Source organism: Pyxicephalus adspersus, chromosome 12, assembly GCF_032062135.1.
Source record: "Pyxicephalus adspersus chromosome 12, UCB_Pads_2.0, whole genome shotgun sequence".
In the NCBI taxonomy this organism is placed as follows: Eukaryota; Metazoa; Chordata; class Amphibia; order Anura; family Pyxicephalidae; genus Pyxicephalus; species Pyxicephalus adspersus.
The window spans coordinates 26,269,965-26,287,744 of record NC_092869.1 but is presented as its reverse complement, the minus strand read 5'-3'; the positions used below and the strand labels follow the sequence as shown (position 1 = coordinate 26,287,744).

At 36.4% G+C, this 17,780-nt stretch overlaps 1 protein-coding gene across 1 annotated transcript in view; it reads left to right on the top strand.

The window, feature by feature from the left end:
- The window catches only part of STARD9 (StAR related lipid transfer domain containing 9), an 88,864-nt gene that overhangs the window by 21,528 nt on the left and 49,556 nt on the right, over window positions 1-17,780 (top strand). Inside the window, exons 3-4 of the mRNA XM_072427961.1 lie at window positions 1,224-1,340; window positions 17,433-17,549. Coding sequence (XP_072284062.1) covers window positions 1,224-1,340; window positions 17,433-17,549 — 234 coding nt within the window. The remainder of the gene's footprint in view (window positions 1-1,223; window positions 1,341-17,432; window positions 17,550-17,780) is intronic.

Below are 17,780 nucleotides of genomic sequence, written 5' to 3'. Positions count from 1 at the left end.
AGCAACTGTAACTCGGCAAGTGCTGGATAGAATTCAGGTGCAGAATACAGTTCTCCAAAAGCGAGATCATTTTAACTGGCTAAATAACACACAACAGGCAATATAGACACCAAAGACATCTGCTTTACACAAACATACAGAGTTGTAGGATATTTTGTGTGCATGTTTATTGTTTAAAGAAAGACTGTAGGAATGTCTGTTTATTGACATTGCTTCTCCACCATAGTAAATCTGTGTTCAGGGGATATTAAAAAGTATTAGCATGGACATGAAGAGTATGTACTGTAAGGACCTGATTTGTTAAAGCTCTGGAGAACATAGACTATCATGGAAGGTCCTGGAACGTCCAGCAACCCTGTAATGGATTTCTTAACAACTGTTTACTTTATATTTTCAATATGTTCAGTCTTGGGCCCGATCTATTCTAGGGTTGCTGGATCACCCAGGTTTATCCATGACCGTCTACCTTCTTCAGTCTTGGAGAAGTTAAAAAATTAGGTCCTAAGTGTCCATGCATATCCATGCATTGTCCCCAGGAACTCCTGAACTTTGCTGTAATATTGTCCCTAACTTTTTACTAGTCAGCAGTTATGCATTCACCCCAGATCCCCAGTATGAGTCTGTTGAGAAGCACCTGCATTGTATTGTAAGATTGGCCAGCGTGTCTAGACTACAGCTGAGTGAGACACACTAAAATCCAGTGGGTACCGTTATATTATTCTGCATGGTATTCTGTTACATTGGTGCTACATTATTCTATTTTTTATTTAATTTTAATCTAATTTTGATTTACAAGCAAGATGCCTACAAAAAAACGATCAGTTCCTCCATATTTACCTATTTTTAACTGTGTTGGGAAAGGTTTATGCAATAACAATGTCATTCAAACATAATAACTGTAATCTAGGATTGTTTACTGTTACTGTTAGAAAGCTGCAGAAAAGACTGCTGAGACTGGGTGCTGTCCTGATATGTGTTATAAATTATAATGAAGTCATTTCAAGCTGTAATAGCCAGTTACCACATTTGGTTATATGTTGAGTATATTTAAGGTCCAATTAATAGCATTTAAACAAAATATCAATGCAAATATGTTTCTTTACACATTCCTAACTTTGGAACTATCCCCCAAAATCTTTAATTTGAACTTTATGCTTGATTCACACAAATTAAATAACAGATTTTATTCTTGTAAATCTCACTGTTTGTGTTGCTTTTCTCAGCTGGATTATAGAGCAGATGGCTGTGGGGATACCAGAGAACGGTTTATGGAATTTGGCTTTGATTACTGCTATTGCTCTGTGGATCCCGATGACACAAAATATGCATCTCAGGAAGTGGTAAGTCCTTTTTTTCCAAAACATTTTTTATTGATGAGACAAATATTAGCAGCACATTATACTGAATACAGCTACTGGCAAAATACTGTACTTCTTTCTGCATTCAAATCAAAGTTCAATATTTTGCTATATTATATAGCACATCATACTAATTTGCTTTTTATTTTAATGGGATCATTTATTCTTGTTGTTAACCTCTTCCGATTTTAGAAGGTTGCCCTACCCCATCTTGGAACTGTTCACATCATTTCTGTAAATACAGCTTTTTTTTTTTAGTATTCCCATTCTTCTAATTCCCATGTACACAGAGAAATGCAAATCCCTATTTGAGTGTGTAACTAACCCCCCCCCCCCCCCCCTTTTTTTTATAGCATTTGGGCTGAACTTGGGACTGAAGCATTTTATCATGGGAACCCTTGAAATAACTTTTATGTCTTGGGGAACCCTTTCTATAATTACTAGATATCTACATCTCGCAGTACATTACATTGGTGGCTAGTGGGAAGAATGTCACCCTTACAGATAGCCAAAAAGATCATTGAGGTCATTGCTCAAGGAACCCCTAGCAACCTCTGGAGAAACCGTGGTTGAGAAACACTGCTTTGGGGCCTTTCTGTTCAGAATATACTGTCAAGTGTCATAATAAAAGGAAAACCGGTTGGCAGTATAAATTTAAACTTTCGATAGAAAAGATGCAAATTCGTGCAGCTTTTTATTCATTATTACATAAGTGAACTATTTTTTAATGCAAGTTGTGTTAGTACCTGCACTTGATTTGATTACAGTCTCTTTCAATCCCTGGACAGCTCAGACTAGAAGAGAGAGAAGCAAGCGTAGCAGCCAGTCAGCTGACTGCTGTGCTCACATTGTAAAATAAAGCATGCTGATAAGAGGAGAGAGTTAAGCTACGTACACACATCCAATGGTTCTCGCCCAGTAATCGGCTCAGTGCTGATATCGGACGACAATCTAGCGTGTGTACAGTGCCCGTCGTCCATTGTACGAACGACTGTCCTGGCGGATCCACGGACGATGGATGACGAAGGATCCTAATGCAAGGGAAGAGGGAGAGCGCGCAGGGTGCTGCTCTGTCGCTCTTCCCCTACCTTGACTATAGAGCAGAACGGTGCTGTATGTACAGCTCTCGTTCATGCATCGTGCAGTCTCTAGCATTTTTGTCAAAAAATATACAAATTTTACATACAATTAAAAAATAATGAAATAACTTGAATGTACTGTTTCTTTAAATGTCTTTTGTTCATACAAAGGATTTATTGTTACTCTATGAAATTTTTTTACAGTAAAACATTTTAAAAATATTCGGGTAAGCGGTTAAGGTAAAAATTTACGCTTATAGCTTTTCCTGAAGTGTTCAGTGTTAGGACAATCTCGCCGGATGCTCCAACAATAGTCAGCCATCATATGTACATTCCATGTACCCTGATACTGTCCTTCCATGACCTTTAAATCTTGGTGGAATCATTCACCTTACTCATCACTGACTGCACCAAGGTTATCCAGGACGTTAGAAAGATGGCTATGCAGAAAATGCACCTTGATTTTCATAATGCAACCAAGCATTTTGGAGTTTCTGGACAGATTCTGTGTAATTATTTGCTTGTGTGTTTCCAAGAAAGTTCTTGACAATGGCTTTGAATGGTAACCAAGCATTCTTTCAATTTCTGACATTGTTCTGATGAAATGTTCATCTTTGATGAGCTGCTGAATCTGTGGACCATCAAACACACCGGCCTTAATTTTTTCAAATGACCGGCTAGGAAATGGAAATGCCAAAATTAGGTACTTGAATCAGTCTCCTTCAGTTGGCAAAGTTTTTAACAAACTGCTTCATCAGACCCAGTTTCATGTGCAGAGGTGGGAATATAAGTTTCTTTCTATCAACCAGTAGAATGTTTGGATCACCTGGTTTTAGGGCAGATCTTGGAGGCCAATTTCTTTCCACCCAATGCCTCTAATGAGCTCTGCTGTCCCACATGCACAGATAACAAGGATACTTCGTTTATCTGCGTTGCTGTCCAAGAAGAAAGCATGACCCAATTGTGTTATGATAATGCAACAACTCAATGACTCTCTTGATGTCTACATATTCTTCACAAAGAGAAACTGAATGGCCAATTGGGAATGACCCAAATATATTGCCATGGTGAAGGAGGACACACTTTAAGCTTTGAGCTATCGATGAATAGTCACCATTCAGTTGAGTTATAGATTGGAATTCCCAATTCCTCCAATAAACCAGGTATGTTATGGCAATGCACAAAGCCACTGTCAGTTCTAAAGTACTGCAGAAATGTAATTTCTCTGGTTCTAAAGTACGATACCTTTGTTCCTTTTTCAAGTAAGTTTTTCTCATGCAAACTTGATGCTAGGAGTTCTGAAGCCTTCTTCAATAGTCCCAAATCATGTACCAAATCACTCAACTCATGCTTATCAAATCCCTTACGAAAAGAGTCCTCTTCAATTTCAAACTGTTCATCATTGTTGTCACTTAGTTCATCACCATAATCATGTTCTTCAAGAGGGTAGTGTAACGAAAACCGGCACTGGGATTTTTTCTGAATGAGCCACTGGGCGTATAGCCGATGGTAGACTAGGATACTCTGTTACATTTATTTTTCTTGTTATATCCTGAAGTTATCACTATTACAATCATTGTTTAAACAAAGATAACAAGTGGACACATAATAAACAATAAGCTTTGAAAGCTTAGGTTACGGTTTACAACTTGTGGTAAACATTTCTCGCATGAAGACTTTGTTGTATTATGTTTTAGCGCATCTCTAGTATCAGCTGAAATGTGTAGCAAATCTGACCATAGACATGTGTCCCTGGAATTTGTCTATGTTCTGAATACCACACCCTTGGCAGTGTCCTTATCTTGCATGAACAGTGCTGTGTTTCCTTTATTATGGAAAAATATTGTAATATTCTCAGTTTGCACTTTATTAGACTCACAGCAGTCACAGGGACTTTAGAGAGAGTATTTTTGGTAATGTTGTATCTCTACTGATTAAACACAGATAAGCTGTTACTATGCTGCAATATTGAGTAGCAAAGTAGTTACACGAGGTGCAGTACATAATTCCAGTTGATTGTTCTGCGAAGAAAGATATCCCTTGTTCAGAAAATCGGATCTTATTTGGCATAGCATTTTCTTTTTGTAAACTCTATAACCAGCGGAAAAAAACATGGAGTAGACATAAGAGTATGTGACCTAAGTCAAACATAACTTTTTGTTTATATTTTACCCCCTTATAACCTAAATGTTAGGGAGTTAAAATGTACCTAGGTATTCATGTGCAAAGCGGTGCAGGCAATCGGCGGATCCTTCCGCCTTTCTCATGTATAGATTGGTGAATGGAATGCACCTCATAAAGAGGGGCTTACTGACCACAAATGTAAGAAGGGATGTGAGGGAACTGACCAACAATGTAAGAGGGGATAGCACCTGAGGGGTCCCACTGGCTATTGGTGTAAGAGGGAATGGTATTGGGGCTCCCCACTGGCCACCAGTGTACGAAAATAATTTCTCAGGGATGAACTGTCCACAATGATTTAACCCCTCAAAGTATACAGGTAAAGTCCCCATTTTTTGGGGGGATCATGAGATATATATAAATATGTCATTTTATATATAAATATAAAATGTCCTTCCTCTTATCTCTCTTTATCCTTTTCATTAGGAAATTGTTTGGTATAGGAATCACTATATGCTGCTCAGCAACACAGTGATCAGGTTTCTATTGAAGTGAATGCACTGAGCCTAAAGCTTGGTGCATGGACCCTCCAATCCCGTTAGCTGCATTTGTCTCTGCCTCATCTATCAAGTTACAGGTTGACTAGAATCCTTTCTTAGAGCCTTTGTTGATGGGATTTTGCAGGTCAATTACAGGTCAAATAAACCTCAAATGACCTGATAAGCTTTTCAAACTGATGCCATTGACACAAGCCTAAACTAGGTTGACACAGGCCATTAGTTGGATTCGATGCCAGGAGTCATGTTGCAAGTGTCTTCCTGGCTTTTTTTCTCTGGGGGGAACAGCCGCAATATTTTTTTGCATTTGTTTATGTCTCAATGATAACAAAGGTGTTTCTGTAAACTGGACCAGTTATTTTTATATCCCTCAGAGGAGCTGGAATTTTTCTTTGTAATTAGTCAATTTAGGATTCAGTCTTCCATTTTTCAGAAGCAACTAAAATACTTATGAATGGTGCTAGCTTTTGAGACACTGTATGTTGGGGGGGGGAATGTGAATCAATACTGAGAGATTATGAGAACAGTCATTGCTGAACATTCTAAAAATGATTTGCCGGGAAGTTTCATTCACACACCTGGGACAAGCATACGGGTACCTGTGTGACAATGAGCTGAATACCTGAGCTGCACCCTAATTCTCAGTAACTGATTCCAAAAGTAATAAAGGCAGAGGATCAGAACGCCATCCAAGCAAACTGTATTTAACCCCCTAACCGCTAAGCCCGTAATTTCTCGCACTAAATATTTTTGCTCTTTTGGTTAACCCCGTATTTTTTCGCCTACTTTTTTTTAAGTTTACCTAAAGTAGGCAAGTAATGGTATACTTATAACTAGGGTAACATATGTTGCAGATTGCTAATGCAATTACTTTTTTAAATTATAAGTACGCTAATTATATGTAAGCTAATAGGCAGCCGGCAAAACATTTAGTGAAGAGTTGGATCCCTGTCATGTTAAACTGCACCATGGGGCTTTATTAGAGAAAATTCACTGCACTTCCTGTTTTGTCAAGACATCATTTTACCAGGCGGGAAGTAAGGGGAAACCTACAACAAAGAAACGGAACAGTAAAAAGCTGACCGGTTCTAGAAAAAGCATTTACTTCTGTCTGTGTTGCTGGTAGAGAGTATCCTTTACTTTCTGACCTGCCATGCCAACCATTTTCTAAGAAAAAAAGTGAAAGAACTTCTACAACTGTGCCTCCAATTGCATTAAACAGGAGTTCTAATCCTTCCTATTTTATCCCATACTAAAACAAAAATGCCATACACTAGATACACTTTAACACTAGGATATGTTTTATTGTTTTGTAATCTAATGTTCTATCTAATGTTTTTTTTTTTAACTGTTAGATCACTAGCTTCTTACAGTATATCATCCTCAAGTTAACATTTTGTTTTTGGTATTCCACTAGCAAAAAGCACATATTGTAAAATGAATCATGAAAGGGCTTATTTTACTATAGTGGAGAGAAAAGTTGTAAGTTAAACAGTTGAGATAAAAAAAATATGATATCCCTTGTAAAATAATGAGTTCACTATACGTGTTGTAAAATATCATTTAATAAACCCAGACTATAGAAAGCACACTCTGCATTGGAAATTCATATATTTTTTTCAGATGTATGGTCATTTAGAATTTAAAATGCAATATGGTTACTTTCAGTAATCATTCGTTTATAATTTTTCAAAATGGTGCAAAAGACTGCAACTTTGTTCAATAAATGATTATGATCTACTTTGATATTATATATTGATATATTATGTTGGCGCTTTATAAATACAGGATAATAGTAATAAGAATATTGATGTCAGTCCACACTTCCTGTAGTTCTGTACAAAGTATTTAAAAGAACAAAGTAGGATAGGTATGGGTAATACAGTACATCAAGCGTTCCAAAGATTAAGTAAGAGTAGTATACAGTCATTTAGAAAATGTAAAAACAAAAGAAACAAATACTAATAGCTGCTACTGTACAATCTCATATAAAACGATACATATTCAGACGTATCAGAATCGGAAACCTGGTTTGCCATTAGCACTCTTGCATTTTTAATAATAAAGTCATATGTTTTATTCTGTTGTTCTGTGCAATATAACAGACAAGGCACACTTCAGAACGTATTACCAACTCAGTCAGTCCCTTTTCCAAAAGGGGAGCTGCAACCAGAATGACATTACTAAGAATGGCTTCAGCATCCAGATTTACCAAATATTTGTATGAATTATGTATAGAAATCTTTGTTTATATTAGGCCAACTCAATCTTAAATTGTAAAATCCATATAAACATTCTGTAAGCACTGTATCTAAAATTAAGTATTATGTACTTCCATTGTAATCTTTCAAAATTTGCAATCTTTCTGAGGAAAACTAAAATTCACACTGGCAGTGATGTTGCGGTGTGTTTACCACTTTCTCACCCCAGGGACCTCTGTCTCATTCGTTGGCCTCCTAGGGTATGAATGAATAGAGGCCATACTAGTAACACTAAATGCCATCCCTTGTCACCCCCCACCCGTTGTCACATGTTCAGTTCTTTTGAAAAAACATTTGTTTTTTATTTTTCAAGCGGATGGAACGGTACCGACTGTTGGGAGCCACACAGAATCATGCGTCTAGGTTTTATTTATGAAGCAGAGGACTACTAATTTGTTATTTCTAGATGCAGGGACTAATAAATCAACAAACAGTACTATAATTTATGCAATGAAAGCTTTGTCTATGACAAGGTAATTATAGTTCTAACTTTATCTTGAAGACCTTCAGTAAACATTGTATCCAATGTCAAGCACACAGTGTAAACCTCCAAAATCTTGTAACTGAAACACTTTTGGTCTAATAATAAAATAGAGAATGACCAATTTGTTGAGTATCCTATTTTTCTTTTTTTCTTTCATCACTATGGCCTGTCTGTAAAAAGATCAGCCACATTAACTGTCCACCTTCTCCCACATGCAGCTTTTGGAGCCAGTGTTGCCATTATTTTCTGTATCTGGATTTCCTGTCCCATAACAATTTACAATTTGCACAAACAACTATTGCTACTTTCACCAAGACTAGTGCACTGGGGTAAAAATTGTACCCCTGGGGCACTGTCGCTCTTCAGACCCACTACTAGTCTATATTCCCTGTATAATTAATGCAATAAAAAGGAGAATGCATCTTTAGGAACGCATCTTTGTAAGCAGGTATTTTTAGAAGAAGCTTTTGTCCTGCTAATATATCACATAAAGATTCTAAACACCAGGTTTTTGTTACACATGGCTATTAAATGAGTATTAATCGTCTGTAGCAAATATCTTCAATGATACTTGTGACAAAGCAGTACCTTTGGAAATCTACCTTGTGATATCTAGGTACACATATACATATTACATATACTGTCCTCAGATGGAACTATAGGCCAGATAACAAACCAGCCTGTACTTGTTTTCTTGGATGTTTGTTAAAGGGGATATTGATTTATTATACATTTTAGTTAACCAGTAAGTTAAGTAAAGTTAACTGGTCATAATTATGTTGTAGTTTTACATAGTTTGGGTTTTTGGATGTTTTTTTCCCTTTTCTTTCATAATTTACCAGCTTCATTTTTCAGGCGCCTGTAGATAATGCTGTGATTGTGATCTGAACGCCCCCACACTCTCTTGTATATTACACCATTAATTTCTAGCACACAATAACCGTCTTTATTTGACAAAGTAAATGACGCATTTGTCAGCACTGAAGACATTAGCTGCCTATACACTAGGCTATATCCTTTTGAAGAAGATGTATTAGCATAATTTTGTTCTGCTCTTGAATATTTATCATCATGATGGTTTAGAGTTGAGATTTGTGAGAAGTTGGTCCAGCATTTTTATTAGTATTTATAGCATTTCAGGATGTTTTGACTTAATTGCATAATTACTTTAACTGCCTTGTACTGTACACAGACAGCCGAATCAGACAATTTGGAAATAAACAGGGCCTATGACTGCTAGAAAATAGAGAGGTATAGGAAGATAAGCCAGGCTTTGAGCAAAAAAACTGGTGGATATTTTGCTACCCATTAACCCTAGGATTCCAGGAACCTGGCATGCAGAATTTTTAGCCAGTCTGTTGTGCTTAAGAATGTATTTTTAAAATGCATGTGTTAAAGCTAAGCACTAAGTTAGGCAGAACACTTCTCCTAGGTACCCTTGCATATATTTTTTCCAAATGTGTTTAACACATATTTTATTTGTATCTTCCTCTTCACCCCCATCTGAGGAAAGATAGGCTGTGTCCCTTTCATCCAAATCAGTGTTCAGTGTTTTTTTGTTTTTAATTTTCTTACTTTCAGTCATCTCTCAGTTTCATGTTTACATGTTACCTGGGGCAGGTTACACACAACAGCATCCATACCTCCAGACTTTACCTTGTAACCTAATTATTAGGAATCACTGCAGGGAAGGAAAGCTTTCAGCTGAGGAAGAGCAGTAGCAAGCTTTACAGATTCAAGGACAGTTACAGGGAAGTTGTAAACTCCCCTGTCACTCTCCACTTATCTGCTCCTCTTCCTTACAGGTCCTTCTTCTGCTCCAGAACTTTCCAAAGAAATTGGTAGGGAGTTGGACATGATAGGTATTATATGCTTAGATATCTTATTGCTTTTTTTTTAACTAAATATAATCATTAAGGATCTGCTTTAAAAGGGAGAAGATTTGATAAAAAAAGGTAATTTATCCTAGAGATTAGCTGTAAGGTACCCCATTGGCAACACATCAGGTTTAACCTGTTTCATATATGGGCCTTTAATTATAAGGTGAGATATAGTTCTAATACTTATGAGAGCTGGGTATAGTATGACATACAGCTTATAAGTTAAGCTTTGTTGACTTCAGCTATCCAAGCACATGATTGGGTTTTTTATGCAAAGTTAATTTTCCCCACATTCGCTAAGCCCCAATGTAAGTTTGTTATGAGGAAATCTCCTGTATTTTTTTGTAGTGATAAAAAAAGAGACCAATGGGGAATCTTCCAATGGCAACACATGTAATTGTGTGAGTAGATTTCCCCTACTTTGAAGAGGTTGCTATCTCCTTTTCTGTTGTCTTTGGGGCAAGAAGTAAGAGGAGAAAACTTGTCTTAACATTTTTCACTCAATTTTTTTTACTCTATCCATCTCTTTTTCCACTTGAAATGTAATTGAAAATAAATAAATTTACCCAACAACCCCCCCTATAATTTTCTTTTGGGAACTTTTACATAAACCAGCAGGTAGGTTATGTCAGTCCGTCACTATATGGAAATAATGATGGTTATTAAATATTGTATATGTTTCTGTTTTGGTTATGGTAAAAATATCCCTGTAATTTGTGAGCCTTTTATTTTTATTTCTGTTAAATTTTAAATTGCTCAATACATGTGTTTTATTTAAATACTCTTTACGATTGTATAATATGCCAATTTAGTAATGGTGTCCATTTATTATATATGACTGTGGCTGCCCAATATATAGAGTCATCTATTTTTTCCCACTGATTACAGGAAATAAAATGCAGAGACCACATAACAGTAACAATGTTCACCCGGTATGGAGCCTTTCCATTGAATTTCCTGTTAAGAAATCTGTATGAAAGTGTACATCAAACCACAAATATTTGTTGAATAGAAAATTAACATATGGTTTATGGTTTAAAGATTATTTTGATTACCTAGTTTTTGTATTTTTCAAATCTTTTACTCAGATTTTAAAAAAAATTGTACAAGACTGAGTTCTGATAATCTCTCCTGATTTCTCTTTTTTTTTTTTTTTTTTTTTTTTTTTATACACTGACCAATGTGTTTTGGTGACCATATATCATGAGAAGACATTGCTGAGATTGCACTTAGGTGAAAACAAGGCCAGATATCATACTCTGAGAATTGCCATTAACAACACATTCTGGTCCTGGTTTGGCAGTGGGCTGACTGTGGGCCTGATTTATTAAAGCTCCAAGACTGGGGAAGATAGACCATCATGGGAGAATCTGGGTGATCCAGCAAACTATGAATGGATCTGGTCCTGAATTGAAACCATAGCAAAATATTTTTAGGAAATCCATTCCAGGTTTGCCAGATAACCCAGGTTCTCCTATGATAATTTATCTTCTCTTAGATAACTTTTTTTATAAATTAGGCCCTGTGTGTGCTTGGACGCAAGCTCCATTATTACGCAAGCTTATTACTGGCAAAGGTGCAAATAAAGAAAGTAAAACTTGAAAACTAATAGCGCTATCACATCTAAGGACTGCTTAGCTACAATAAATTACATTTTTGCTTTTAGGTTTATACTTGTATGCTATTAAGCTGAACTAAAATTTAACTATATAATATATTATAATAATATATATAATATACTATGTGTTGCTATTTTATGCACAGCTATTTTCTAAGCAATGACTTTGGATTAATAAAGATCATTTTATTAGTTCCTGAAGTACTTTAATAAGTCTCTAACAAGACAAAGAAAAAACTGGCACACTGGGAAACTATTTAGGGCTCTTTTCTGTTATACCAGTTTTTGTAGTTGTTCTAAGTTTTGCCAGTGTAATCAGGAAACAGATTAACAAGAGACTCACAAAAATTAAAGAGGAAAATCTTTGCAGCAGGTAAATGGAAAAATGCCAGTGTTCCAAAAACAAATAAATCCCGGGACTGATCAGCAACTCTTTTAAAATTGAATTTAAAATCCTGTGACATAGACACATTAAGGGAAATCCTCTGGTTGAATGTATTTTTATATGACATTGTTTTTGCATTTCCTGTCTCGGGTATAGACTTTCCGTCTATTGGGGGAGGTGTCAGACAAGCACGTGGCAGCATTTTAACTATAAACTGTAATGGCTACACAGGAAAATTACATCTATAATTTCTTCTCTATTAAATATACTTCATGTAAAATGATTTTTGAAAGTATTTTAGGAAACCATAGCTCATTAAAAACTTTGAAACAAAAGGGTATTTCATTAACCTTAAATTACAAAATAATTTGTCAGGTAAAACTTCTTTTTCATAACAAAAATGTTGTTTTCATTTATGATCGTATAATAAAAACCCCTTTTAAACCTTTACTTGAATTCTTTGGAAAGACTGTGGCCTTGATTTAATAAAGCTCTCCAATGCTGGAGAGGATACACTTTTATCAGTGAAGCTGGGTGATCCAGAAGACCTGGAATGGATTTCTTAAAGTCATTTGCTATTTTCTTGAAAAGGTTTTGAATCCTGGACCAGCTCCATTCCAGGTTTGCTGGATCACCTAGCTTCACAGTTGAAAGTGTGTTCTCTCCAGCTTTGGAGAGCTTTAATAAATCAGGCCTGTATGTTTATCCTTGTGCACAAATATGAAAAATAAGTGTGGCAACTTCTTCCCTTAAAAAACAAAAAAACAAAAAAAAAAACTTGCTATTTATTGCAAACGTAATCCAGATGGATTAAATTTCTAAATCCAAACGTACATCATCGCCATATAGTTTCACTAGAAAGAAGAGTATCCAAACATTAAATAGAACACTACCAACTAGTGCTAAAACCACTAACCCCATGTAATGTATGAATATATGATTATGAATAATTGTTGCACCTGTGTCTGTACAAACATCACACTATACTAATATGTAATGGATGGGACAAAAGTATTTACTAGTAATAAGGGTCTGTTATAGCAGATTCCACCTCTTGCTTTCATTTCATGTATATTAACTTTTATGTTTGCTTGTGAAAAGTGTTAAACACGTGTAAATTTAGTATTGTAAAACATTCATGTTTGAAGGGGTTGCTTCCTGAATCTAAATAAAATCACAGCTGGTTAACACCTCCAAGCTCTAGGTTGTTATGTTCATGTAGTATTTTGTGGTATTATGTCCTATTTGTAAAGCATTACAGCAGGGGTCAAACTTACTGGACTACTAGGCCATTTCAGGAGGTCAAGAAGGCACACTAGGCCAGAAAAAACAAGCTGTCCAAGGAGAGGTTTTTTTCCAACCGTAACTGCAAGTGAGCAGCCTCAGTCTTCCGCTCATCCATGTAGTTTCTGTACATGTGCGCGTGCTTGGCATTGTTGCACACTAAACACAGGGCTTTGTTGCTGCGTTAGCCGAAGAATAATTCGTCAGTCCATTCAGGGTTTAAGACAGGATGTTGGAGGCCAACCTTCCAGGGACTGGTAGCTGTGCGTCGCTTCTGCTCTTTAGGCATATTAATTGGGGTTACTGTTCGGGAACTTGATGATCGCGATAACGCAACAATTCAATTAGGCCGAATACAACAATATTGAACTAAGGGGGGTGGGTGTTAGGCCGGACTGGAATACTGGCTAGGCCGTATCTGGCCTAAAGGCTGGAGTTTGCCTACCTCTGCAATACAGGGATGTATGTGCTCTCTAAGCAAGATGGCAAGCAAGTATTTGTCTACTATGTACACTTTTACCTTGTTCATTTTTTTTTTTTATAATCTAGATGAGGTAACATTAGAATAGTGCTTCTTGTCTCCCCCGCCCATAAAAAAACTTAGTAGTTAAAGTTTTTGCAAAGACCTTACCCCTCTTTGACATGTGTTTTCCCTTGGCTTTCTTTTACTTTTGCACTGCAAAATGGGATATACGTCTGGAAGATTAAAGAAATGTTTACAAGCAGTATATAAGAAGTGCTTCCTACTAAATATAGGAATGTTTACATTGGGTAAATGACTTGCACGTGTGTAAACTATCTTAAAAAAAAAATAGTCTTCCGTGCAACAGAATTTAAAAGGCCAGTTGTTAGTACCCTTTGTCCAGCTATCTGAAAACATGCAGCTTGAAGATAATATTGTAAACCCAATAGTCTTTGTTAAAGCAGAGACAAAACTTGGAGGATTTCCAAAGGGTGACGTTATCCCATTGTTGGTTTTCCCTTTGCAGAATTACACATTTCTTATAATCTGCCTGGGGGTTTCTGCCAAGCAGTTACCTATGTAGTCAAAAGTTGAGGAAATAGGCATGTTGTATTACACTATAAATTTTAAACACATAGAAAAACTTCTAAAAACTTCCATTTATTGAAATGGATAAATTTACATTTTATTTCAGTCTAATTGGTGTTATTGAGTGTCTCTTTGCACCAACAGCCCCCTTATATTGTTGGTTCGTGTCAAGAAGAATTTAATTATGTACCTCCTGGGTATTTACTAGAAAAATGGGTTAAAATGTGTCTGTATGTATTTGTGTGTCTGTATGTATGTCTGTGTCTTTAAAAAATAATGTTAACAATTACTCTCTGAGCATTATTTATTAAATATTACCCATACTGGAGAAGATAGCCTATCATGAGAGAATCTGGGAGATCCAGCAAACCTGGAATGGATTTGTTAAAAAAAAATTGCTGTTATTTGGCAGTTTTTTTCAATATTGGATCAGATCCTTTTCAGGGTTGCTTGGTTTACAAAAATTTTCTCCAGTCTTTGAAAGGTTAAATAACTGTTATCGGTATATGTAGAAGTAAGTGATAATTGCTGAACATTGTAGGAAGTGGTCCTATCAGTGCACAGGCAGCTAATGTAATCCTTGTAGAGATTTTTTATCCAATGTCTATATGACTTATGTAAACAAAAACTGTGCTATATCCTTCAGAGGAAGTCCCAACATTTGTATGAAACACATCAATTAATTCATGGTGTGCAGTAGCTGACCTATCAGTGGGGCAACGTATATCCTGAACAATCTATCTTGGTAATGTTAGACATTCAAACCGAAGAGCCAACAGAAGAAAGCCCACTTGTAGAATACATAACAAAGGAAAGTCCACCCATACAACAATCCCTCAGCGTTGGCCAATCTAAGACAGATGTATAATTTTCTGGATCAGTGGTCACCAACCTTTTCGGACCCACAGACCACCAAATTTACTGGCTCCAGGACCCCGCATGCGCGGGGAGCTGGGTGTCACTTAAACCCCCTTAGTGATGTCATGATGCCAGAGCCCGCCTATTCTCCCATCGCAGAAACAACTCGCCCGCCGCCCTAAGCCTGCATTCCATACAGGGGACGTGGTCCGTGTGTCCAAGTGGGGTCCTTCTCCTGACCCTGCTCGGGGGTGCACCGGCCAGAGCCGCGAACCACCAGATGATGACCACTGTTCTGGATTATATTTTGAATTAAATTGGTGTGACTGCATGGATGCATCAAATTCTCAAATCGTTTTATTTTTCCCTTATAGTCAGAACATTGAACAATGGTTTTTGTTATAGGGATTTTTCTATGCTTTAGGTGCAGAAAGGTAAATTACTTTTTCAACATCTTTTAATTACAGTGACTTTTATACCTTGGCCATAGCTACAACGACTATCCTGAGGACTGGTGATCCAGTCCCCCAGAGGTGATCCAGTCCTCTGCTTTTATCCATCATACTCTAAATCATCACATTATGAGTTCATTGAAAATGCCTTGCACTTAGTTATTCAAGCAGCTCCAGTAAATACAGCTGTTTGGCATTCAAAATAGTTTTGTTCATTTCTTCCAATTGTTATATTTTGAAACATACAGAATTTAAGGACTTGACATTTACGACTATAACTTTCAAATCTCAGGGAGTCTAAACATTACCTCAGTAAATGTTCTATTTATAAAACTGGGAATCCGACATTCCCTCAAACATTCCCTCGTGGTAATCTTCCAGGTTTGTGTGTTTCAATGGCAGTAATTGATTCCCCACCAGGCAATGTCCACCATGTCAGATTCCATGTTTTATAAAGCAAGCCCTATGTATCCTAATACTTATGTGTTAATATTGGGAAAGAAGCTGAGTATTTCTTTATTACCAATATCAATTTCTGAATATCAAGCTTGGAAGCACAGGTGATAAAAGCGCTGATAATGGGCAGAACATTAAAGTTTTCATAATTAAATACATTTTTGTTTGTATTTGTTCAGAGTTCTCAGCTTCTTTGCTGTTACTTAGAGACAATGGAACATCAAACATGTCTTCATTGTAACACTCACTCGCTTACTGTACCTGTTGTGTAATATTGATTTAGGTTCTTCAGCTTTGAAATTGTTCAACATTTGTGAAATATTTACATTCAGAACTAAGCTGTATTTATTAGAATATATTCTATGGAGCAAAGCACCTGTAAAAACAATAACTTTCTTTGAACTTAACTGCAGACAAAATGTTTTTTTAGTAAAGTAGTAAGAAACTCAATGTCTGATATAAGATCAAGACTTTTTTTTTTACTTTTTCAATATTTTTAAGTGAGTAGCTGTCATCAAAGTAATACCTGATGATCCTTTAATGAAGGTTTTAAATGCTGTAACCCTGATTTATTAAAGCACTCCATGGCTGGAGAAAATACACTTTCATCAATGAACCAAGGTGATTAGTTGGCTAGTCCAGGTTGGCTGGATCACTTAGCTTCAATGATGAAAGTGTATCCTCTCCAGTCTTGGAGATCTTTTATAAATCAGACTCCATGACTGAACTCTACTGGACCAACGCTTTAAGCATATCTGAAAATTTAAATTTTTCCCACAATGACCATGTTTCCAGAAAAATTCCAATCTGTCCAAATTTATTGTGCTTGCTTTTTCCATTTGCTGAATTTCTGTGACATGAGCCAACCACAAAGATGTTGTGGGCATACTTGTCAGTGCTATAAAATACTTATCAGCATTCAGGAATGTTTGGAGAGGGAGTTTTTATACTTTGTTAGTGATTCTTCTCAGATATAGACAAATCAAAATATGATGACAAATAGAAATCACTCTTTTCCAATAAACACTAATCGATAGGGACTGCCACCACTGGTGGTACTTACTTCCAAGCTTGTGGTGACACCGCCAATAGCGTTCGCTCCCACTGTTCCCCTGTGAAAGTTCTAAACTTGTTTCCAGTTTTCATAAAACTGGGAGGTTTCTGATGTATAGAGTTTAGAAACAGATACACTAATCTAGGGCTATACTCGCCTTCACACTCAGGGCAGCTTTCCTCTTGCAGCACCCAGCGGACATCTGGCACAGTTCCATCAAAATATAAGTGGCCAAACAGTGTACTACAGTCTCTGAATTGAAAATGTGCTCCGAAATTCATGCTGGGAAACTGAAGGAACTGGATTATCGATGGCCGGATTTTCCATTGTCAGCCTGTATATTATAATTTATTACTCAACAGCCATCCAAACCTGACCTTTAATTTAATTAGTCATATGGGTGAATATTGTTTGGTTCTACAATAATTTTAAATTATCTGTTGACTTTGTTTTTACATTTCCCTAAAACAATGTTATGGATCTTGTGTATCCTAGCTATACAAGGTTCAATTAGTGTTTACTTTGTATTTTCAGGTATTCCAGGATCTGGGTACCACGGTACTCTCCGAGGCCATTAAGGGATATAATGTGTGTTTATTTGCCTATGGACAGACCGGCTCAGGGAAAACATACACCATGATGGGAACTCCCGTGAGTTGTGTCAAAGAATTCACAGTCATTTTTATTTTTACAAAAATGTTTATTACTACTGACTGGAAATAGTCAATGAGATGAAGAAATGTAATGTTTATTAAAATTGTAAACTGAGCCAATCAAACTCTTTAGGGTTAGTGATCAGTGCAATTTGCATGTGAGTTTAGTTTGGCATTGGACTTAAAAAATTAGGAATATTCTAAAACAACATTAATTAAGTGGATATGA